Source organism: Narcine bancroftii, chromosome 8 (genome assembly GCF_036971445.1).
Source record: "Narcine bancroftii isolate sNarBan1 chromosome 8, sNarBan1.hap1, whole genome shotgun sequence".
Lineage (NCBI taxonomy): Eukaryota > Metazoa > Chordata > Chondrichthyes > Torpediniformes > Narcinidae > Narcine > Narcine bancroftii.
The window spans coordinates 4,491,314-4,516,312 of NC_091476.1; the positions used below are offsets into that span (position 1 = coordinate 4,491,314).

At 45.8% G+C, this 24,999-nt stretch overlaps 2 protein-coding genes across 17 annotated transcripts in view; one reads left to right on the forward strand and one right to left on the reverse strand.

The window, feature by feature from the left end:
- Nucleotides 1–17,331, reverse strand: part of ar (androgen receptor) — a 123,038-nt gene extending 105,707 nt beyond the window's left edge. Inside the window, exon 1 of one of the 5 annotated variants that reach the window (XM_069892721.1) lies at nt 15,187–17,331. In XM_069892721.1, coding sequence (XP_069748822.1) covers nt 15,187–16,169 — 983 coding nt within the window. In that variant the 5' untranslated portion in view covers nt 16,170–17,331. Of the gene's footprint in view, nt 1–2,474; nt 2,666–10,246; nt 10,464–15,186 lie in introns of those variants that run through there. The other 4 variants (XM_069892723.1, XM_069892724.1, XM_069892722.1 and 1 more) reach the window with 4 other exon arrangements.
- eda2r (ectodysplasin A2 receptor) overlaps nt 13,105–24,999 on the forward strand; it is a 678,182-nt gene continuing 666,287 nt past the window's right edge. For 10 of the 12 annotated variants that reach the window (XR_011342797.1, XR_011342807.1, XR_011342796.1 and 7 more), the window contains exons 1-2: nt 15,632–15,887; nt 17,136–17,304. The gene's annotated coding sequence lies outside the window, so the exon portion shown is untranslated. Of the gene's footprint in view, nt 13,323–15,631; nt 15,888–16,510; nt 16,858–17,135; nt 17,305–24,999 lie in introns of those variants that run through there. The other 2 variants (XR_011342799.1, XR_011342800.1) reach the window with 2 other exon arrangements.

A 24,999-nucleotide genomic window follows, 5' to 3' on the forward strand; every position in this document is an offset into this window, starting at 1 on the left:
GCCACCAGAGGCTTTCGGGACCAGGTGGTGTGGTGAGGCCCATGGGCTGTCAGACCGCCAAATGATCTCCAGTTCAAATAGGTGCGAAAACTCCTCCTTCACCATCTGGAGCTTGTCAGGCAGGAGCTGGCGTGCACTGGTGCGCTCTTGGTGGGGATGTGGTGGAACACTCCATAGAGTGGCGTGACAGTGGAGAACTGTGGCTTGAGGAGTGTTGGGAACTCATCCAGGATTCGCTGGAACTCGTCTCTAGGCGTGATCATGGCCATCTGCGGTTGCTCTGAGCGGGAGGTGTTGAGGCGAATGGCCTGGAAGGTACAGGCATCTACCAGGTACCTACCTCGAATGTCCACCAGAAGCCCATGTACGAGGAGGAAGTCTGCACCAAGGATGGATGAGACGGTGAACCTCCATGCAAAATTCTTTTGGCCGATCTGGAAGTGGATGGTCTTGTCTCCGTACATCCGGATTGCTGTTGCGTTGGCCGCACAGAGGGGAGGTCCACGAGGTCGGTCCTGGACTCGATGGCTGTTGCTGGGATGATGATGATCTGGGTTCCAGTGTCAACGAGGAACTGCTGGCCGCTGATTGAGTCCCGCAGGTAGAGGAAGCTGTGTACTTGGCCAGCTGGCGCAGCCATTAACCTCGGCTGGCCTGATCGTTTTCCTGGAACGAGTAGGGCTGATGACACTTACGAGCTTTGGCTCCCCAGTGCTGGTGGTAGAAGCAGAGGCCTGGAACGGATGCTGTGGCCTTGGTTATGTTCTTGGGGGCCCCTGCAGGGGCCGGATGCTCTACCACAGCGCTAGGGGCGGGCTTGGCATTGTCGTATCCGTGCCTTATGACCTGCTGGATTGCTGAGCCCTCCGGGAATCATGCGAGCCGTAGCTCTTGGGCTTCTGGGCGACCTTCCTTGGGTCGTTGAAGCTCTCCTGGACCAGCAGCAGCCGAATGTCCCAAGGCATATGGTTGAGGAAAATGCGCTTGAAGAGTGGGCAGTTTGTGTGATCACCCATGAGCGTGAGCATCTCGTTCATCAGCTCCATCGGGGACCTGTCCCCCAGGGCATTGAGGTGCCTGGATAGTTTGAGGGATCTTGTAAGCACACGCTTGATGATCTCGTATTTGTCTTCGGCGGGTGGGTGCTGAATGAGGTGCAGCACGAGTCTGGTGGTGGCCTGGTCCAGGGCAGCGACCTCATGGTAGAATTTGGTCGTGTGGGACGAAATCTGGCAGAGGTGAAACTGAGCCTCCGTGTGGCTGACACAGGTCTCCAGCTCCTGAACCCAGAATTCATGGAGTTTCGCGGCTAAAGCGCTGATCACCCCAGGCTCACTCATGATGGGTTTAAAGACGTTTGATCCAATCAGGGTCACCAATTGTTGCATCAGCTACACTACTCCTGAAAGAACACACACAACCAGACAGTTTGAGCTCAGTGAGCAGACTAGTTTATTGCAGGCTGCTAAGCTGTACTTATACTCCCATCCTGGACCTAGCTGAGAACCATGCTGGAGGGCGCTGACATCACCCGGGCATGATGTGGTCCCCCAGCGTGGGCTTCTGAGCCCCATGCTGGGAGGAAGGGAAAACCCCTGACTGTGCCATTTTGGCTGGCTGTCCCACCGCATGGCTTACAAACGGGGCCGGTTCGCCTGCCTGGTGGTGAGCGCCACAGAGCCTAGATTTTATTTTCTCACACAAATAACAAGAATTTTTGTTCACTTACTCCGTGCCAACACTAGAACTATCGTAAACGTTGGCTATTGGACGATCTGAAACATAAAAATGTCTTCTCAAAAATCAAGGTCTTCTTGTACGCTGGATTAAAAATCTGAACTTTGACAGCAAAGTCTCAAGAACACTGCCATCTTCCCTCTCTCCCTCCATATCACATCACAAAGCTACCAGCTCAAAATCAAGCATCCCGGTCAGTCCTGAGACGCATTCTGCCACCTTCCTTGCGCTGACAACCTGACTCACCTCTTCGCAAGTGCCTTGGTCAGGCCCTAGACCTTCTAATAAAAACCAAGTCAAGTCAATTTTATTATCATCTGATTATACAAGTACAACCCAATGAAATAACATTCTCCTGTCCTCGGTGTAAAACATGCAGACGCACAACCAGACAACACACGTACAGACAAACAATACAAATCCAGGACAAGTATTTTATAATACAAATAAATAAATTCTGTTTTGTCCATATCAGAGTCACAGATGGTTAGTATGAGCAGTTCCTTTGGTTCAGCATTCTCATTGCCTGCAGGAAGAAGCAGTTTCTCAGCTTGGTGGTGCTGGCTCTGATCCTCCTGTATCTCTTTCCTGAAGGCCGAAGGGAGCAGCTGAAAGACGTGTGCAGAGTGGAGGGGGTCCTCCATGATTTTAAATACGCTCTTCAGACAACAATCACAGTAGATAATGACGTTGTGGGAGGGGTGTGGATCATTCCTCACACTGACAACCCAACTTACTTCCACAGGTGTCCCAGTCAGGGCATCTGTGCAGATTCTTCATGCTGACAATCCGGCTTGCCTCCACTGGCAAGTGGCAACAGCAAGAAGAATTCATGAGCATTGAAGGGCATGGCTAGTTCAGCAAGGAAAACCTGTGCACGTCCAACAAATTTTCAGTGCTCCCCCACAGGGTCCATCCATCCGGCCTGACTTCTGTCAGCTCTGTCCAGGCCTTAAAAAGCCTGTTACAGGAACAGATGGTAGTTTATTTTAAAATATGATAATAAAATTAACATCCTAACAGGGTAATGGGGTTGTTCAATACATTTTAGGTGGAAAATGTGGTGGGGGGGGGGGGGGGTGTCGTCCTACACACGAGTCATCTTATACGTTGACATATATTTATGGTAATGCAAACTTCTGGCAAGGTCATATCAAAGGTTACTTACAGTTGGGTACCTCATTTCAGCCAGGATCAAAGACCTGTAACATACAAGTTTAAATGAATCACAGAACATAAGGGAGAAGTAAGAGGAAGCCATTTGGTCCATCAAGCCACTCCACCTTAGAGAAGAAAATCAGCATAAACATTTCCAACTTTTTCCTGCCTCTTGTGGATGTTCTAATAAAACCATCCAAAATTTTAAGGGGCAGAAAACATTGAGTTTAAGTTCTTTTGTCTCATGTTAATTATTGAAATTATACTTGAACATCCCTTTGGCTGCCTTGAAAATTCTAATCAACATCTGTTTATTTAAAGTCATGCCATAAAAGAATAACTAATTCAAATTAATTTGAATAAATAGTTATGTTCAGGAGACCAGAGTGAAAGCATGCTCATACTTGAGCAGGGATTTTCACTCAGAAGTGGAAAAGGTCTATCTCCAGAAAAGCAATTGATGAGAATATTTAGGATCTCTCTTTGGCTTGGCTTCGCGGACGAAGATTTATGGAGGGGTAATGTCCACGTCAGCTGCAGGCTCGTTTGTGGCTGACAAGTCCGATGCGGGACAGACAGACACGGCTGCAGTGGTTGCAAGGGAAAGTTGGTTGGTTCGGGTTGGGCTTTTCCTCCTTTGTCTTTTGTCAGTGAGGTGGGCTCTGCGGTCTTCTTCAAAGGAGGTTGCTGCCTGCCGAACTGTGAAGCGCCAAGATGCACGGTTTGAGGCGATATCAGCCCACTGGCGGTGGTCAATGGGGCAGGCACCAAGAGATTTCTTTAGGCAGTCCTTGTACCTCTTCTTTGGTGCACCTCTGACTCCGTGGCCAGTGGAGAGCTCGCCATATAACACGATCTTGGGAAGGCGATGGTCCTCCATTCTGGAGACGTGACCTACCCAGCGCAGTTTGATCTTCAGCAGCGTGGATTTGATGAAAGGGGTTGGAGTCCAGATATCAGAAAATAGCAGGCAGGAGCAAAGGGCCTACAAGAACAGTCCTGCTTGTGGATTTTAGGTACAAGGTTTGGGCACCTCCTTTGTTTTTAGGTTTGATGATAAGGTTGGAGTTAGTATGAAGAGAGTGCAATACTGTGTGTTCAGAGGGTATGAGGTGAGGATGGGTGAGGGGAGAGGAGGAGATGGTAAAAGAACTTGTCCAAGAGGAAGGAGAGTGATAGAGATGCGACAAGGGGTGATCAGTGGGGGGTGTGGACTCCTTACCAAAAAAATACCCAATGAAAGATCATTGGCTCTCCACTCAGCTCTGGATCACCTAGACAACAGCAACATATACATCAGGCTTTTGCTCAGCTTTCAACACGATCATATCCTCAGAGCTAGTCAACAGGCTCCAAAACCTGGGCATCTGCACCTCCCAATGTAACTGGATCCTTGAATTCCCTATCAGAAGGCTACAGACAGTGCAAATCAAAAACAATGTCTTCTCCTCAATATCATCACAGTTGCACCTCAAGGATGTGTACATAGGAAAAAAGCTGAATACTGCAACACTGACAGAACCATTGGAGCAGCAATGCTACCGGTGCTGCAGACCCGCAGGGAGCAAGGATGAAGTACTCTGCTCTGAACAGGTTTTGACCAGCCCTTTGAGGGAGTCGACGAGGGTTTTATTTGAAATCCTGCAACCGCGGGACTGTGCCCAAGATGGTGGCGCCTATTAATTGGCAGCAGCCATGAGAGGCTACAGACTCTGAGGAGGCAGACGACTGGAGCAGGGCACCAGAGGATGGGAAGATCACGCACCATATGAGAGGGAAAAGCAGAGATGACCCACAGGGACTGCAACCACAGCAGCAGACCAGTGAGGGGGCTCTGCGGCTGAGGACCAGCTCATGCTGCAGGTTGCTGGTGACTTGAGGCAAGGAATCTGTGGGGTTCTGGAGATTGCTGTCAGGAGACTCACGCCAGGATGCGGACTGCTGGAGACTGGTTCAAGCTGGCTAGAGGGCGCCAGGTATCAAAACTGGGATGCAAGGAGTTGCCGAGGGCATTGAAGGGTTCCTGACTATCAGAGGTTCAGATCTGGAGCTCGGGTTGCCAATTGTTTGGATTGGACTCTGTGTGACTGCGGGGGCTGAGGATGCACTGGAGGCGATCTATGGCCACTTAGTGAATCTGGGGGGACTCTCTTTGACTGACTGTAAGAACTGTAAAAGGCACTCAGCCTTGCTTCAGACAAAATTGAATTTCATGTAATAAGACACTTTTATTACTATGCCAGTAAATTATATCTTGAGTTAGAGCCCCACTGTTCGACTCACTCTTAAGCAATTCAAATACCATCTAGAAATTTGCTAATGACAGTTGTTGGTGGAATCACAGGTGGCAACGTGGAAACGTACAGGAATGAGATAGATCAGTTGATGAATGGTGTCACAACAACCTTGCACTCAATGTTAGAAAAACTAAGGAATCGATTGTGGACTTCAAGAGGGGGTAAACAAACTAAATCAGTGGAACTCTAAATATCTCTCATCGAGGTGTCAGGTGGAAAGATTTAAGAACTTCAAATTCCTGGCTGTCAGCATCTCTGAAGATCTATCCTGGGGCATCAATGTCTATCAATTGTGAAGAAGGCATGCCAGTGGCTATAATTTGTGAGTAGTTTGAGGAGAAATTTCTACAGGTGTACTGTAGAGAGCATTCTGACTGGCTGCATCACTGTTTGGTACGGAGGGGCCAATTCACAAGATAGGGAAAAGAATAGAGAGTTGTGAATTTGGACACCACCATCATGGGTATCAGGCTTCACTCCATCAAGGACATCTACAAGAGGCAATGTCACAAGAGAGTAGCCTATATCCTCAAGGACCCTCACCACCCAGGCCATGCCTGCTTCACACTGCTACCATCAGGAAGGTGGTACAGGAGCCTGAAGACAAACACCCAATGGTACAGAAACAGTTTCTACCCCTCTGACATCAGATTTCTGAATGAACAATGAACCACAGACACTACCTTGCTTTCTCTTTTCTGCACTAAATTCTTTATTTAAAAAAAATGTAATTTATAGCAATATTTGCACCTGTAATGCTGCCGCAAAACATTTGATTTTGTGACATGTTCATGATTCTGAATAAGTGCAGAGGTGAAGGAAGAAGTGCTCAAAGTCATAGCCATCCTAGTACAGGGTGAGATACACGTGCAGAGGCACAAAAGTAAGGTTAAACAAAAATGTCTGTAGATGCTAGGATAGAGGACAAATATTCTGGAGAATCTCAGCTAGCCAATAGATACAGGTGTAAGCCATCCAGCCCTTCGAGCTAGCACCACCATTCACTGTGATCATGGCTGATCATCCACAATCAATACCCCGTTCTGGGTGAAAAAAGTTTTCCTTAACTCCATTCTAAATGGCCTACCCCTTATTCTTAAAGTATGGGCTCTGGTTCTGGACTCCCTCAACATCAGGAACATGTTCCCTGCCTCAAGCACATCCAATCCTATAATAATCTTATGTTTCAATCAGAGCCCTTCGCATCCTTCTAAATTCCAATGTGTACAAGCCCAGTCACTCCGATCCTTCAACATATGATAGTCCTGCCATCTTGGGAATTAACCTCGTGAACCTATGCTGCACTCCCTCAATAGCAAGAATGTCCTTCCCCAAACCTGGAGAGCAAAACTGCATACAATACTCCAGGTGTGGTCTCACCAGGGCCCTCTACAACTGCAGAAGGACCTCTTTGCTCCTATACTCAATTCCCCTCGTTATTAAGGCCGACAAGCCATTAGGAAAGGTGTGTCCCAAAGGAGATTAAATTATACCTGGATGAGAGAGACGTGGGGATGTGGCAGCAGGAAGCGAGATTAGCTGACAAATTTGCTCTAATTCACAAAAATACATTCCAGAAATGGAGGCATTTTCAGAAGGTTAATGTGGAACAGATTAATAAACCTGTTCATGATGGTTTTGGGGTTCTCTGGACTCAACACAAGAACTTAAAGCAACTTTGTAAATAATTTTATGCCAAAATTAAATTGTTGTAATTATACAGAATGGAAACAAGCCCTCCAGCCCAACACCGATGCCAACCAACTTACCCAAGATAGTCCCACTTGTCTGTACTTGGCCTGTATCTCTTTAAACCTTTCCTATCCACAAACTTGTCCAATTATCTTTTAAATATTGTGATTATACTTGCCTCAACAGCTTTCTGCCACAGTTTGTTCTTCAACCTCTGTGTGAAAATGCTGTTCTTTAAGCCTCTTAAATCTTTCCCATTTCACCTTTAAACAATGGTAGAGTTAGACTCCCCTACCTTGGTGGGGGGAATGACCATGACTAGTCGTCTTATTTATGACACTCATGATTTTATAAACCTTCATAATGTCACCCTATTCTACAGTCCAGGGAGAAAGGTTATTCAGCCTCTCCTTACAATGCAGCCCTGGCAACATTTTGAATCATTTCTTCATCTTTCTCAGCTTAATAACATCCTTCCGAGAGCCAGATGACCAGAACAGCACACAAAAAAAAGACCAAATCAGATGACAAAGTATATTGGAACATTAAGAAAACATTTAATACATGAATATACATATTTATCTTTGCTATATAAATTACACTATTTGACCAGCTGAGTTTTTTTTTTCTCCCAGCATTGTGTTTTTACTTCAATCACAATGTCTGCAGACTTTTAGGTTTTACGTCTGACTATCCTCGAGTAGACTGTATTTCTCCAAGTGTTCATAAACCCTATCCTTGAGAATCCTCTCCAATAGTTTGCAACCACTGATGCAAGACTCATCAGATTATAATTCTCAGAATTCTCCCTATTCTCTCCTTGCACTTTATGGCTTTGAAAGTTAAGTGATCAAATACCCACTGCCTCTAAAAGAAAATCCATAGGCTCCTCATGTTGAGTTTAAGAACATCTTAATTGCCTGCTGTATTTCCTCATACTACATCTCTTATTCTGGACTATGTAGTTTAGATAAGCAAATAGCAATGAAAAAATAAATTGGTTGGCCTCCTGGTCTATCAACTTTTGTTATGGTCCAATTAACTCACATACCTTGACCAGTTGCATAATGAATGCTACAGCCTCATTAATTAGAGTTCATTTACCAACAAGTGTTAATCACATTACTTCTGGCCCAACAGGACTAATTTCCTGATCAGCCTGCACCAATTCATATTTTTTAAAAGTCAGGCCCTAAGCCAGTGTCTCAATTTAGCTAAATATTCTCTGGCCTTACTCACAGGATTTGATTTACTGCAATATCACTTAAAATATACTTCAAAACAAAACTCGACTCTAACCGAACCTGCGCAGTTTCAATATTGGCATTTATTTAATACGTGGAAAAGTGCCTGGGCGTATGCAGTCTTTGAAAATCAAATGAATGGCCCAGTCAAATCTCAAGCAAAGGAATGGCATACACTCATCGTGCTATCAAGCAAAATTCACTCTTCAATAACTGCTTACTATTGGTAAGTTGCTCTGCAGAGATGGATTGGCTCCAGATCTCACGGCAACCTTGATCTAAATATGAACAAGAGTCACAGAGGTGAAGTGAGAGAGAATAAATTTGACACAAAGGAAAAAATAGATCTGGTGTCATAATGGAGATGTCAAGAACACCTCACGTTCCTCCACGCAGAGCACCAACAAATCTAGCACCTTCAGCATGCTCATCAACATATTTCCCACCATTGCAACAGACAAAACTGGTGGATAATCAGCTCCAAAAAGTATGTGCCTACATCCAATTAAGATTTGGATAACTTTGAACAATTAGTAATTAGTCAGGCACTGATTATCTCCAATCATTGCACCTTCTCCCTTTCTTCTGATATTCAATGATGAGTCCATCACAAAGTCTTAATGTTCACAACTGACTAGGAACTCAACTGGATCAGCTACATACTGTAAATACCAAGAGAGCAAAAAGAACAGAGGTTAGGCTTATTGCATCGAGTTGTACATTCACTCTCTTCATCACAGGGTTACTTTTATCAAGTGCAAAACTAACCAAGTTGCTAATCCAGAAATTTAACGCCATCCAATCGCACTTTCCAAACCAGCCATCTCCACTACTTGAGAGGGGAGGCATGGAGAAATGTATAACTCCTGCAAATTCCATCAAGCCTCACACAATTCGGAAATACATCATTGTTTTTTCATCTTCAAAATGCTGAAAATCATTAACTAACAGTGCTGTGCTAAATCTTCACCACGAGAACACAGTGCCATAAGATTACCCTCTCATAGGCAACAAGAAATCATTAAATGGTATTGTCAAGTAACAACTTCAAGTCAATGAATAAAAAAAAGCTATGCTTGACTTCAAAGCAACATCTCAGCTTACAGACACTGCCATCTAGTAATCACGACAAACACAACATCCAGCAGAACATTCAAAGTTAGTGATTCTCATAATCAGTGTCCCTTACACTCTGCTCCATAGAAAAATGACCTGAATTCTGCTCTTCTGCTGCTCAGACAGCCTTCAATTTTCTCCTAATTGCCACAGTATTAAATGATACTGATACCACCAGCAAATTTCTGAAAAGATACCAATGCAATAAAAAGTCATAGCCACTGCTCCCCTCACTGCCAGAGTGATTCTGGGCCCGCTCTTCTTCAATAGCATATGACATTCTTTGCAAAATGGAAATTAGATCAATGCAAGAGAATAGGTTCCAAGTAAATTATGAATTGTGACTGACTCAGTGCCTCCTCCCCTACCCATCCCCCCTGCAGAAACCTCTGCTCGTATGCCTTTCACACATTAGTATTCTGCAAACCCAAAGGTGTGGCCAAAGTCTTTGTTGGGTTTACACAAAAGTTTAGATATCAAAGAACACTAAGATTTTCAAACTCTAAATATCAAACATCAGTAATTTTTTCATATACTTGTAGTTTTAAAAATAAAAACTGCAAGTAATTGATGATAAAAGAGACCATAGATGCTAGAAAACTGGAACAATCCATGGAAGGCAATAGTCAATGTTTCAGGCCAAAACCCTTCATTTGGGAATATCAATTAATCAGACACCCAAATAAAAGAACAAGTAAAAACACAATCCTGGAGGAACTTAGCAAGTCAAACAATGTACTTTATATAGCAAAGATAAAGATACATAATTGACATTTCAGGTTTGAGCATTTCATCAAGGTATGGAAAAATGTTGGCAGGTGTCTGAACAAAAAGGTAGGGGGAGGGGTGGTCCCAAAGACAGGAGGTAATAGGTAGGGAAGGGAGGGAGGGCACAGCCACAAGCAGGGGGAAGGGGATGGAGATCCAAGGAAAGGAAGACAAGGGGAAAGGGAAGGGAGGGAGAATGGAGAATAGGTTAGCAGAAATCAGAGATGTTAATACCTTCTGGCTGGAGAGTGCCCAGATGGAAAAATCAGGTGTTGTTCCTCCAATTTATGGATGGTCTTGCTTGGTGATATAGTACACAAGGCCATGGACAAACATGAGAGTATGGAGTGAGATGCAGAAATGAAATGGTTGACCACCAGGAGATCCCTGTCACTGATGTGGACAGTGCGAAGGTGCTCAGCGAATCAATCTCGCCCAGATTGTCTGCGCCCAGTCTATCTGATGAAGAGAAATTCACAAAGGGAGGAAAGGATAAAGTAAATCACTCCAACGGATACACAAGTCAAGTGCTGCTTCCCTTGAAAGGCCTATTTGGGGCCCCGAGGTGTTGTGAGGGAGGATGTGTTGGTACAAGTATGGTACCTTCTGCAGCCACAGGAGAAGGAGGGAGGCGATTGATGGGGAGGGATGAGTGCACGAGGGAGTCATGGAGGGGGCAGTCCCAATGGAAGGCAGAGAGGGGAGGAGAAGATGTGTCTGCTAGTGGGATTCTGTGTAAGTGCTGGAAATTCTGGAGGATAATGTGTTGGATGTGGAGGCTGGTGGGATGGTAGGTAAGGACAGTGGATTCCTGTGTTTGTTCCATCTAGGAGCAGAGGGGGCCAAGTGGGAAATGGAGAAGATAGAGGTGAGGGCTGAGGAAACCACATTTGTGAAAGAAGGTGGAAATTTCAGATGATCTGGACTGGAAGACCTCATCTTGGGTACAGAGGCGGTGGGGTTGCAGAAATTGCAAAAAGGGAATAGAATCCTTGCAGGGGACTGGGTGTGAGGAAGTGTAGTCGAGGGAGTTGTGGTAGTTGGTGCTTTGTAAAATATGTCAGTGATGGGGACAGAAAGATCCAGAAAGGGGAGAATGTTGTCAGAAATGGACCAGGTGAGTATGAGATTAGGGTGGAAGATGGCAGCAAAGTGAATGAAGTGGCCCAAATAAAAGGGTGGAGAGAGGACCACATATTGACAGGTGATCGTTGAATGCAGATGGAAGAGAGAAGTAATGGAAAAAAGTGAGAAACTCGGAGGTGATCAGAGGAAGAAGTACTCTGATTGGAGGAAGGAAAGAAAAGGGGTGGAAGCTGGAAGAAGGAAGGGATAGGTGACAGGCAGGTAGAGAGAGCAGAAGAGGAGAAATAGAAGGGAGGTAGGAATTGAGGCAGAGAGATCAGGGAAAGCAAGGCGCATTGGTTGAGAAAGCAAGAAAGGGTGGTGGGAGAGGTTACCAGAAATTTGAGTTAATGACCTTTGATTGGAGATTGCCAAGACAGAATACAAGGCGCTGATACTCCAATTTGCATGTGACCTCAACCTTTCAGTACAATAAGTGATGATTCCTTTGAGTAGCAATGTCAGGACCAGGGAAAGCACATGGGGTAGAAGGGATGGAGTTTTTCCTGCTGCTGGATACTAGCTTTCCCAAGAATGCTCAATAAGCATAAAATGGCTTGCTGGTCAATTTGAGAGCACTAGCATCAATTCAGCATTTTAAAGTACAAGTTGTTGCTACAAACTTAAGCATGCTCCGCCATTTAGTAATATCAGAGCTGACTAATCTCAATTCCACATTCTGATCTATACACAGCAATCTTAAAACCTTTGTTGATTTATTAACAATTTATCTCAACCTTTAAAATATTCAAATACACTGCTTACAACTGTTCTTGAAGAAAGAGATCCAAAGAGCCATGACCAAGAGAGAAAGGAAAAAAAGTCACCTCATCTCCATCTTAAATGGCTGAGCATTTATTTTTAGACAAGCCTAGTTTAGTACACAAAAGGAGGCATCCATTCAAGCCATTAAGACCTCAATATTTTATGTTTGAGTTAACTCCCTGTTCACTCTTCCAAACTCCAAAACACAACACTACTGCCCACTGTTTCCTTAAAAACAATTCGTCCCTTCCAGGTATTGGTCTGGTAAACCACTATTCAACTATTTCAAACACTTAATTTAAAAAAAAGAGGTTGCTAATGTTATACATTGAACTCCAAATGTGCTATTATGAATGCTCAAACTGTGATAAAAATAAAACTTTTTTGTTATTCAATTATCCCAGCAATATAAAACATGGAGTTAACTTTCCTAAGTATTTGATGTAGCTTCATGTCAGCTGTTCTCAACTCAAGCATTAGGACCTGGATCGCTCTGATCAGCATTTAATCACCATTTGGATCTTGTTTTTAAATTGCTCTTGCCAAAACAGCAATTACAGTTTCCCTATTATTCTACATTTGCCGCATCTTTGCCTCCACGTACTTGCATCCTTTTGTTGCCTCTACAATATCTTTTACACTATTTACTTTTTGAATTGACTTTTGTGCCATCCACAAATTTAGCAATACTTTGACTACTTCCAAGTTATTTTTGTTAAATTGTAAACAGTTGAGACCAAGCCCATGTCTAAAATCATATCACTCATTACATCTTGACGAAGAGGTATCGGCTCATTTAAATAAAATAAATAAAATAAAAATAGAAATACTGGCATAAACTCAGCAAGTCAGCCAGTAACTGTGAAGAGAAACATTTCAGGTTGAAGATCTATGATTTTCTTTTGTGATTAACCCATTTCTGCCCAATCTGTTTCCTATCAGTTAATCAATCTCCTATACCATGAACTTTTACTTTCTGTAATGAGCTTTGATGCAGCAGTTTAGGTATGATACACTTAGAGATTCACCTTTATCTATAAGCAAACAGCACATTGTATTGTATTTTAAAAATAAGACAAAATGGGGGAAAGTCAGCTTGCACTAAAAAACACAATACTGGAGAGACTCACCGAGTCAAACAGTGCCCTTTATGTAACAAAGGCAGAGATACATAACTGATGTTTCAGGCTTGAGCCCTTCATCAAAGTATGAGAAAATGCTGGTGAGCATGCTGGCTGTACCGTGGAAAGAGAAACATTCGATCTTTCAGGTTAACATTGTGATTCGATGAGAGCACTCTCAGAATTTGTCCTTTTTCTTCGTCCACTCATGCTGTCTGACCTTCTGAATGTTTACCGCAATTCTGTTTCAATTCTGCATTGCATGAAAATTTATACCAACCTGCATATCTCCTGCATGGGTAAGTTAGCAACACTACCTCCCTTCTAAAATGTCAGATAGCCCAAATTATGGTTTTAAAGAAAGCGTACACACATGCACAAGATCAAATAACAGAATTTTGGCATCTACCTTTGAAATGAAATACATAATCTATTTTTTCCAGCTAATTATGGAAAATGAGAGCTTGATTATTCTAATCTGTCAGTTCATTAACATACCAATCATTAGTCCACTTCACGGTGTACACTTGCCAATAAGGAACTTAGACTCTTGGAACACAAAAATCCTGAATCTAAGTTCATAACAAAAATATTTTATGGCTGTAAAATACCACTTCCAAAATCAAATAACAATTCTTTAAGTTTTTCATAGAAATGTTTTTTTTTTTAAATTGAGGCTTCGATTTTATTGACAGAACTTGAATCAGCAACTGAAAACGAAAGCCATGTTCTCACTCCACGACAGTATAGGAAATATCTTGGAAATTCAACGTTGTTTCTGATCGCCACCATATGCAGCATTTGGCCTTGCTGTTATTCAATATCAGAAAAAGTACTTGTTTCATCACTTTACATCAACAAGTAGCAAAAGCAAAAACTATTTAATTACATAGCATGAAAATGGAAAGCATCCACTTATGTAAGTCACCGATTGCAGATAGCCTACATCTTCAATACAGCTGCCTCAGATAAGTTGCAGCATTTTGCATTTGCCTTTCCAAGCAAAATATATTCCAGATCATTGCTAATTTCTCATTTAATTATCAGAGGAAAATATTCATGTCAGCCTTTAGTTTAAACAGTATTTGCTGAAAAAGCCAATGATATGCAGGTGAATGGGGCACAAGTGTACACAAGTTCATTTACTCAGAGAATACTCAAAGACCGCAAGAATCCGAATGCAGCACTTCTCCCAAATTATGGGCAGTCATTTCTCCATAAAAATAACAATGAAGGATCGATACACATGTAATAATTGCAGTCACTGAGTGAACAAATAATATCCACTGACTGGCTACATTGCAGAGCATTGCAACTACAAGAAGCTTAAGAAATAGCACTAACATTCACATAATCACAACTGGGTTACAGCACTAAAAGTGGCCCATAAACTCTTTAAATCTGAAACATTTCAATGCAGGTGCATTTCAAATAGCCCCATTCGTTACCGACATCCCCCACCCCCCCCTCCCTTTCAAGTGCTTATCCGTTCCCCTTTGAATACAATATATTTAAAAAAATGTAGCATGGCCAATTTAGACTGCATTAAACCCATACACCCCCGTCATGTTTTGAACGGTGGAAGGAAACCGAAGCCCCCGCAGAGAGCGCGGGATTCGAACCCGCAACCCAATCGCTGGCGAAGCTCGAACCTCGACAGCCACCCTGATGGAGCGGTGCCACCTTCATCATGCAGTCTCGCATCATCTGGAGGAGGTCAAGCTATCACCCACGTTTCGGGCCCGGATACTTTTCAGACGATGGAGACGCAGCCGCTGCTCGAGAACCAAGGAAACTTGGGTGCTGAGGCTTGTCGGATTAATTGGAATATCTGTCACTGGACAGATCGAGGCCCAATGGAGGAAGGAGGATGTCCGGAAAGGGGCCCCTACCCAAAGGGGAGGAGGCAGGCACAGTGGAGCTCGGCTCACAAGCCCAGGGACCCCCGAGTTTACCTGCCCTTCCCGTCAGCGCCCTCGCGAGTTGAGGTGGGGGCTCGGGGGGGGGGGACGTGCAGCCGGAGCGGCCGACTTCCTCCAGCCCATTGGCGTTGGGGGAGGGGTAAGTCTTGCTCAGGACACCCATGGTCCACCTTTAAAGCACATGCAGCCCCTCTTCTCCCCCCCCCCCCTCCCCGCCGAACGCCCGGCCGCCAAGACTTACTGCAGGTTGGAGTATCCATCCATCCAGGGGTCCATTTCCGCCTTGATGTGGGGGGAGGCCTGAGGCGGGGCCTCGTCCAGCAGCCCGCTCGGGTACCACGGGTCGGAGAAGGCCTCTCGAAGCGCCAGCGTGGCCCTGCGGCAGTCGGGGGAGCCGAGGCCTGGGTCGGGGCCGCGCCAGGAGCCGTACAGGCTGCAGTCCGGGTCCCTGCACAGGGCCGGGAAGGGGCCGCGCGGCTCCAGCCACTCGGCCTCCTCCTCCACCTTGACTCTGAAGCGCGGGACGAGGCCGAACTCGTCGCCGGCCAGGGGCCCCACCGTGCTGGGCTCCGGGGGAGCGAGGCCGCCGGCGCCGCCCGCCGGGAAGGCCCTGCTGAAGCGGCATGGCGCGCGCTCCTGGGCGGGGCCCCCCGCCTCGTCCACGTCATCGGCGGCGAAGCCCTCAGCCTCCGTCGGGCCCGGGCTCGGCGGCCGCGCGTCCAGGCGGTCCCTGGGGCCGCGGCCGCCCCGCGGGGGCTGCAGCTCGCCCAGCTCGCCGTTGTCCACGCCGAGGCCCATGGAGACCGAGACGGCTTTGCAGAGCTCCCGGGCGGTGTCGCTGGTCAACGAATACGTGCAGCTGCCGCTGAACTCGCCCCCCTCCGCCGCGTAGCCGCACGCCAGCTCCCCGTCCTGGGGGCCGTGGCCCTGCTCCCCCGGCGGGTAGGCGCTGAACACGGTGCGGAGGACGAACGGCGGCGGCCCGTCTTCTTCGCCCAAGATGGCGCCGGCCGGGCGGCACGCGGCGTCGCCAAAGCCCGCGTCGCCGGCCTCGCGCGCGCCTGCCCCCTCCGGGCAGCCGGCCTCGCGGGCGGGCGGGAGCCCGGCGTCGCTCGCGCACGCCGCGTGGAACACGCTCTCGAACACCGCCCCCTGGCGCTGGAAGCTAACGGGCTCCGAGCCGCGCTCGCTGCTGCCATTGCCGTAGCGGTGCTCCGTGTCCATGGTGTCTGCGTGCAATGGGCAGGGGGCTGCAAAGTTGGAGCCTTCCCTTTCCGGGGGGGGGGGGGGGGTCGGGGGTTTAAAACCAGAAAGCAAGCGCCGAACGGCTGCCCCCAAAATGCATTTAGCCCAAAGGAATTAGCGAGATTCACAATCCAGTGACTTGATTCATTGTTTCCAGCAGACGGAGTTTTTCAGGGCACGTCGTCTCGGATTGTTGGGAGCCCAGTTTTATTGCAACGAGCAGGCCCCCCCCTACCTCCACGCCTCCCCCCCCCCCCCCCCCACCACCCGGCCAAATAAGAAGCGTGTTAAATCCTTTCATTTCATGTCAGCCTTGCACAGTTCTATCCGTGAACTCCGCCTTCCCTCGCATCCGGGACCCGCTGCTGCTTGTGCTGGGATCTGGCCGCTTCTGGCTCTCCGAGTGACTGGCGACCCCCCTCCCCTTTCCCCTCAGGAGCGGCCGGCTCCGAAAAGGGGCAGCTTTCCGCGTTCAATTGCACAATGTCCCTGCTCGGGCTGGACGACGGAGGCTGATCCCACGGGTCGGCGAGTTCAAGTCCCCAATCCGCCCCAAGCGACTCGCAGTCCCGCTGTCACAGGCCAGGGGTTTGGACGGCGCCGAGACTCGTCCCGGAGAGAAGAGAACGAGGCTGCCACTCTGTGGGAGCGGGTCCGCTGTGGGAAGGTCGTTCCTCGTCCCGCAGTCTTTCTCCTTCCTTTGTCCTCAACCCTCACTGGCAGACACTCACTGGCAGACGCGTGCTGTGAAGGACAGGTTTGCCTGCCCCTTGTCGCGACGTGAACTGATCCAGCCAAGTCCCAAAGAATTGCAAAACTTTCCGTCCCGCTTCGCACTCTCAACTCCTGCAGCTCCACTCCCAGCGGGCGATCCCTCCAATATTCCCGCACCCTTACTGCTTTTAGTGTTTAGTCACCAGATGCCAACTCTTTCGTCCAATTCAGGTGCGCGACAGACAGCAAAGCAGCCGACGATCTCCGCCGCCTCTCAACGAACGAGTGCATCTGGCAACTGAAAGTGTTGACGCTACGTTTCGAGACCTTGGAGCTTGGCCAAAAGAGCTGCGTCAATCAAGACTCCATGTGGAAGCGAAAGAAGCGTCGAAGTTACAGGGTAATATTCCACAGCCCAGAAGAGCCCGACTTGCTTCAACTATTGCAAACATTTAAAATACGACGAATGGTCCAGGCTCTCCTTTGTATCGATTGATATTTGGGGTGGGTGACTCAATTGGCTTGACTTTCAGACCCGAGTCCATACACGGGGTGGAAAAGCTCGTTTCACTCACTTTGTGAAGACGAGAAGAATCTTGAGGAATAATGAGAATCGGAGGCGATTTTCTCTGGGACCCTGCGCAGATTTGGTGTCGGTGGATACATTTTGAGCTGGATGATACGCGTGGGCTCTTCCTTTTCGCACGCCCCTGCAGCCCTGCTTCTTTAGCAGAAAATCATCAGGTTAGGTAGGGTTCGGGTGAACACGATCGTGGAAAACTCACGACTTGTGTCCACATCTTAACAATTAAATCGATCAGTCATACTTCACTTCCCCCTCCCGTTCCAGTCGTCACAGATGCAAATCATAAAGAGTCCAATTAGTTGCAAAGAGTGTATCATTTTGTGGAGTATTCTCACTGTAACCACGGTTGGTACTACTTGTGGAATGAGTTTTGAATGACAGGTGATCAAGATAAAAATCACTGCAGAGCAACATTCAAGCTCACAAAAGAAAAAGTTCATGAAACTTTTTTTATAGTATTAGAAAGGATTGCATGCATATTTGCAATTTTCGTTCGTGTTCTTTTTAATAGTATACATGTTTGTTCCTAGGGCCTTTAAACCCCCCACTATGTGGATATATCTAAATAATAAATTACTTTTCATGCAGAATGTAGATAACAGCCATTGAAATGATGGTCAACCTTTAGGTCATCATGCAGGGCAAGGACAAACGACCAAAAAAAAAGACTGCTTCTGTATCATAAAGAACAACATTGTCTTATTACAGCTCTGAGCCAGAGAGGGAACCCAGATCTGTAACGGTTTTAATAAATGTAATTAAATTAAAGTTAATACAAGACCTTTTCATGAAATTAATATGAACACTTTAGAATGACATTTGGAATTTTAACTGCTTCAGGATGAACATGAAAAAAGCATTCCATGATTATACTTTAAAATCAAGTTGCCAATCTAGGGGGCCAACCAACTCCACCCTCCCCCAATCAGTTTTCCCCTTTCCTCCTATCCAGATCCAAGTTACACCTTTAGTCTGTTGGTCTGTCCTCCTGCCCTGTCCTTTCTTTCCTGTTCCTGAGCCTTTTAATTCAGACAGAAAGACATGCTGGGGGAACTCTGCTTTCACAGTGTCCACAGGAGGTAAAGATATATGAACGGATGTTTCAGGCCTGAACCCTTCTTGGGTTGAAAGGCTCAGGCATGGAACTTCAATTACAGGCAGTCCCCAGGTTACAAATGAAATCCCATCCTTAGTCGAATTTGTAGGTAAGTCGGAACAGGTACATCAGGTTGTTATTTAGTGTCAGTTAGTCAAATGCTTATCTTGGTATATGGTATACATTTTAACCTTTCTATGCATATAAAACTACTGGAGTCAATTTCTTGAAGGAGATATCAAGGGAAGTTTGTACAGAGCTTTTCTTTTTCTTGTCCTCAATGGTCCTCAGAAACTGTGCAGTAAACTTTGGTGAACCTCTCTGTATTAGGATCTTGCTCCTTTAACTTTGCCATCCCTGTTTCAATGAGACAAAAGGCTTCAGCTCATTCTTTTGTCATTTTTTTTTGGATCTGGAGTTTTTAGGTCCTAATCTGCTTCCTCAAATGCTATCATCGGCTGCTCTAGCTCTATAAGGTCTTCATTGGTCAGTTCTTCGGCATGGGAGTTGAGTAACTCTATGACATCACTTTCACTGATGTCTAACTGTAGTTGATTACCAATATCCAAAACAACTTCCCTAGCTTTCAGCGATGTCAGCTGTAAACCCCTGTGTAAAAGCATGTGCGAATTAGGGGCACAATTTGTTCCACACTCCTTTTGTAGTTGACTGCTTCACTTCATTCCAAGTATCACCAATATTTTTTTGAAGGTATCCTAGATGTTATAATTCCTTCAGGGAATTACATCATCTTGGGTAGCCCTAACTGCTTGTGAGAAGTTCTGCTACAAATAATAATCCTTAAAGGAGTCTGTGACTCTCTGATCCATTGGCTAAAGTAGAGAAGTGGTGTTGGGGGGGGGGGGGGGTAAAAATATGACCTTTGCATTGGGGAAAAGATCATCTGCTTGGATGTCCAGGTGCATTGTCAAGAACAAAGGGAATCTTGAAAGAAATTTTCTTGGGTAAGTAATAACGTTCAACAGCAGAGACTAAATGGTTCAAGAACCAATCTTCAAATTGGCAATTGTAACCCAAACCTTTGCATTTGCCTTTCAAATAATGGGAAGAGATGCCTTAATGATAATGGCAAAGTGCCCTCAGATTTGGGGAGCAATACACAAGCAAAGGCTTGAGCTTGAAATCCCCGGATGTGTTACCCCCAAGCAATATCGTTAGCCTATTCTTCGATGCCTTATGCCCTGGTGCACTTTTATACTCTTTTGAAATATAAGTCCTTTCAGGGATTTTTTAAAAATAAGCCAGTCTCGTCGACATTAAGTATTTGTTCTGGCAAATAACTTTCCTTCTCAATAATTTCTTTCAACATTTCAAGAAAATCACTGCGTTTATATCGGCACTCACTGCTTCACCTTGTACTTTAATATTATGTGAATTTGCCTTCCTTTTGATACAATTGAGAACCAACCCCCATTTGCAACAAATTCTTCATTACAATCACCTTCACTTGCTGGACGTGCAGCTATTAAATCATTAAAAAGGCTTCAAGCCTTTTCTTGCACTCAAGTAAGGCTTACAGGCATATTACACTTATTTTGATCATCTAACTAAATTATCAATAGCCTTTCCTTTTCAACAATTAAACCACTACGTTGCTTAGTAATAATTGTGGCTTTTGTTGGGGCAGGGCCTTTCACCTGCTCCATTATTCTCACTTTATCCTTTAAAGTTGTTCTGATCGTTGACCGACTGTAGCCTAACACTTTTCCAATGACTGATGGTGTTTCACCCTTTAAGATCATTTTATTATTTCCACTTTACTTTCAATCGTGATCATTTTCCTTTTCTTTAATACATCACCAGCACTTGCATCAGATCTACTCTTTGAAGGGATGGTTACAAGGGCAAATAAGAGAAAAATTTAAGCCAAATACAAATTTACGCCCTCAACACAGTGTTTACGGCAATGAGATTCTACTTAAAATGGTGGACAGTGTCCTCCTTTCTTGAGCCTGAACCGCTGAAGCCGCATGTAGTCTGTTTGTAAGTACAGTATGAGTTCCTTAAATCAGATGTTCTTAACCCGGGGACTTGCTGTATAATCTTTAACTTCTAGAGATGCTGCTTGACCTGCTGAGTTCCTACAATTACAGTGTCTGCAGATTTGGTGCTTTACTGGAAACCTAGGATTGTTTGGAACGACAGCACATTTTAAACTAGGATCAGAACGAGGCATTCTTGTTAATACACAAAAATTCTGGAGAAACTCAGCAGATCTTGCAGTGCCCATAGGACAAAATATAACCAACGTTTCAGGCCGGAGGCCTTTGTCAAGGTACAAGCAAAAGGCAGGTAGGTGCCCAAATAAAAAGGCAGGACAAGGAGGAAAAAGGGGGCAGGTGGAAGAGCACAGGCCAACAGCCCATAGTGGACAGGAGAGAAAAGCTGAGAATTGATCAGGGGATGTGAAGGAGATAGAGGGAGAGAGAGAGAGGGGGGGGTGGGGTTGGGTTGTTTTGTGGAAACTAGAGCAGCAGAGGCAATGGAGAGGAATAATAAAACCTTTCATGTTGAGGCAACTGTATTACAGGCAACTATAATGCAGAAGTCTCAACTACTCATTGTTTCCAAATGGACTTTTGTTTTGCCAAGTTGTCACTGGAGTGTGGCAACTCTTTGCTTGTCTTTGAATGACATGGAAAGAGTCATCACTGTTTCTCAGTACATGTGACCATAATAAATAAATCAGGACTTTATTTTTAAACTCTTGATTCTCTCTCTTTGGCTTGGCTTCGTGGACGAAGATTTATGGAGGGGTATGTCCACGTCTGCTGCAGGCTCGTTGGTGACTGACAAGTCTGATGCGGGACAGGCAGGCACGGTTGCAGTGGTTGCAAGGGAAAATTGGTAGGTTGGGGTTGGGTGTTGGGTTTTTCCTCCTTTGTCTTTTGTCAGTGAGGGGGGCTCTGCGGTCTTCTTCAAAGGAGGTTGCTGCCCGCCGAACTGTGAGGCGCCAAGATGCACGGTTGGAGGCGAAATCAGCCCACTAGCAGTGGTCAATGTGGCAGGCACCAAGAGATTTCTTTAAGCAGTCCATGTACCTCTTCTATGGTGCACCTGTGTCTCGGTGGCCAGTGGAGAGCTTGCCATAGAACATGATCTTGGGAAGGCGATGGTCCTCCATTCTGGAGACGTGACCCAACCAGCGCAGTTGGGTCTTCAGCAGCATGGATTCGATGCTTGCGGACTCTGCTAGCTCGAGTACTTCGATGTTGGTGATGAAGTCATTCCAATGAATATTGAGGATGGAGCGGAGACAGCGCTGATGGAAGCGTTCTAGGAGCCGTAGGTGATGCCGGTAGAGGACCCATGATTCGGAGCCGAACAGGAGCGTGGGTATGACAACGGCTCTGTACACGCTGATCTTTGTGTGTTTCTTCAGGTGGTTGTTTTTCCAGACTCTTTTGTGTAGTCTTCCAAAGGCGCTATTTGCCTTGGCGAGTCTGTTGTCTATCTCTTTGTCGATCCTTGCATCAGATGAAATGATGCAGCTGAGGTAGGTAAACTGGTTGACCGTTTTGAGTTTTGTGTGCCTGATGGAGATGTGGGGGGGCTGGTGGTCATGGTGGGGAGCTGGCTGATGGAGGACCTCAGTTTTCTTCAGGCTGACTTCCAAGCCAAACATTTTGGCAGTTTCTGCAAAACAGGATGTCATGCGCTGGAGAGCTGGTTCTGAATTGGCAACTAAAGCGGCATCGTTTGCAAAGAGTAGTTCACGGACAAGTTGCTCTTTTATCTTGGTGTGAACTTGCAGGCGCCTCAGCTTGAAGAGACTGCCATCCATGCGGTACCGAGGTCTTTCATGGTTTGTTTCAGCATCATGCTGAAGAAGATAGTAAAGAGGGTTGGTGCGAGGACGCAGCCTTGCTTCACACCGTTGTCAATGGAGAAGGGTTCGGAGAGCTCATTGCTGTATCTGACCCGACAGTGTTGGTTTTCGTGCAGTTGGATAACCATGTTGAGGAACTTGGGGGGGCATCTGAGGCGCTCTAGTATTTGCCAAAGCCCTTTCCTGCTCAAGGTGTCAAAGGCTTTGGTGAGGTCAACAAAGGGGATGTAGAGTCCTTTGTTTCATTCTCTGCACTTTTCTTGGAGCTGTCTGAGGGCAAAGACCATGTCAGTAGTTCCTCTGTTTGCGCGAAAGCCACACTGTGATTCTGGGAGGACATTTTCGGCGACCCCAGAAAGAGGTTCAATGTTGGAAACTTGCAGTCAGAAGCAGTGAGAGGAAACTTCCAGGCAAACCTCCAAGCAAAGCTCGAGCATGCAAACTGCCTCATGGACACGTCTTCTGAAACCCTCTGGGATCAGCTGAAAATGGCCATACTGCAATCCACTGAAGAGGTACTGGGCTTCTCCTACAGGAAAAACAAGGACTGGTTTGACGAAAACAACCAGGAAATCCAGGAGCTGCTGGCAAAGAAGCGAGCTGCCCACCAGGCTCACTTTGCAAAGCCTTCCTGGCCAGAGAAAAAACGAGCCTTCTGTCTCGCATGCAGGCACCTTCAGCGCAAACTCCGGGAGATCCAAAATGAGTGGTGGACTAACCTTGCCAAACGAACCCAGCTTAGCACCGACATTGGCGACTTCAGGGGTTTTTATGAGACACTAAAGGCTGTGTACGGCCCCTCACCCCAAGTCCAAAGCCCTCTGCGCAGCTCAGACGGCGAAGTCTTCCTCAGCAACAAGATCTCCATCCTCAATCGATGGTCAGAACACTTCCAATCCCTTTTCAGTGCCAACAGCTCAGTCCAAGAATCCGCCCTGCTCCAGCTCCCTCAACAACCCTTGAGGCTAGAGCTGGATGAGGTCCTTACCCGGGAAGAGACATATAAGGCAATTGAACAACTGAAAAGTGGCAAAGCAGCAGGTATGGATGGAATCCCCCCCAGAGGTCTGGAAGGCTGGCAGCAAAGCTCTGCATACCAAACTGCATGAGTTTTTCATGCTCTGCTGGGACCAAAGAAAGCTGCCTCAGGACCTTCGTGATGCCATCATCATCACCCTGTACAAAAACAAAGGCGAGAAATCAGACTGCTCAAACTACAGGGGAATCACGCTGCTCTCCATTGCAGGCAAAATCTTTGCTAGGATTTTCCTTAATAGACTAATACCTAGTGTCGCCAAAAATGTCCTCCCAGAATCACCTTGATTCTCTCATGGAAGCTTCAAAAGTATGCACTCTTTTCAGTTCTGCAGATATTTAAACAGTGTGTGTATTAACTCCTACACAATGATAACCTCGGCCTTGAAGTTTCTTTCTGAGCCTCAAAGAACTGCTAAGAATATGGTATCTGATCCAAATGATGTGCTAATATTGTTTATATGATCATCTTTTAGAGTTTCCATGTTCATTACAAGCCTAATCAATATTTGTGGGCAAGCAAATTTGAAAAGAATTCTCCAAATACTGTAGTTTGAGGGGTCAAAAAAAAAAGTCACAGTGGTTGATGTAAAGACCATGTCCATGGTGCCTCTGGATGGGTAGAATCGACACTGGAATTCAGGGAGTAACTCTTTAGCAACTGAAGAGGTTCCTTGTGGTGACCTCTGAGGCAAACAGCAAGGAGTCACCTGCATGATTAAAGCAATTGAATTTGTAAACCTTCTCGAAGATGATGGTGATTCTGATGTCTCTAACATCACCTGCCACACCCTCTTTTCCCAAGACATGAAAGAGGAGGCTTTGAATGGAAGTTCCTCTCTGCCAAGATTTATAACTTGAGTTAGGCTATCACCAACTGTCATTATGTTGTTTTCTAGCTGAAGTATATGCTTCTCACCATTTTTTTAAAAGATCTTGAGTAGCAAAGCTGAGACTAGATAGTTTGTTGTGAGATGGTCAAGGATTTTCCTGTTAAAGATGGAGCGGTGGTTGAGGAATTCTGGAAAGTGCCGCACAATGGTGCTGCAGGTAATACTGTTTTCTCACAGCTCCAGTCACCCAGGTTTGATCCTGTCTTCCAGTGCTGTGTGGAAGCATCCTCCCTGTCACTATGTGGGTTTTCTTTGGGAGATCTATTTCCTCTCACACCCCCAAGTTGTGCTGGCTGATAAATTGCCCTAGGTGTGTAGGCAAATGTTTGGAAAATCAGGATGGAGCTTATGTCATGTAAGAAAAGTATAGTCAACTGGGAAATAAGAATAGGAATGGAATTGAGAAGAGCTAGCATGGACTCAATGGACCAAATGGCAAAATAAATGAGAAATCGTGGTAACTTACTCCAACTTTGATAAGCTACTGTTCTTTTTTGGATCTTGGCAGGTTAGACTCTTGGATATTTGAGCAGTAGATGGTCTTGACAACACTGATTAGTTCTCACATTTTGCTGGTGGATTTCCTGTGCTCCTTGCATCTATATTCTGCTGATTAAGTCCTGCTCTCATGGCAG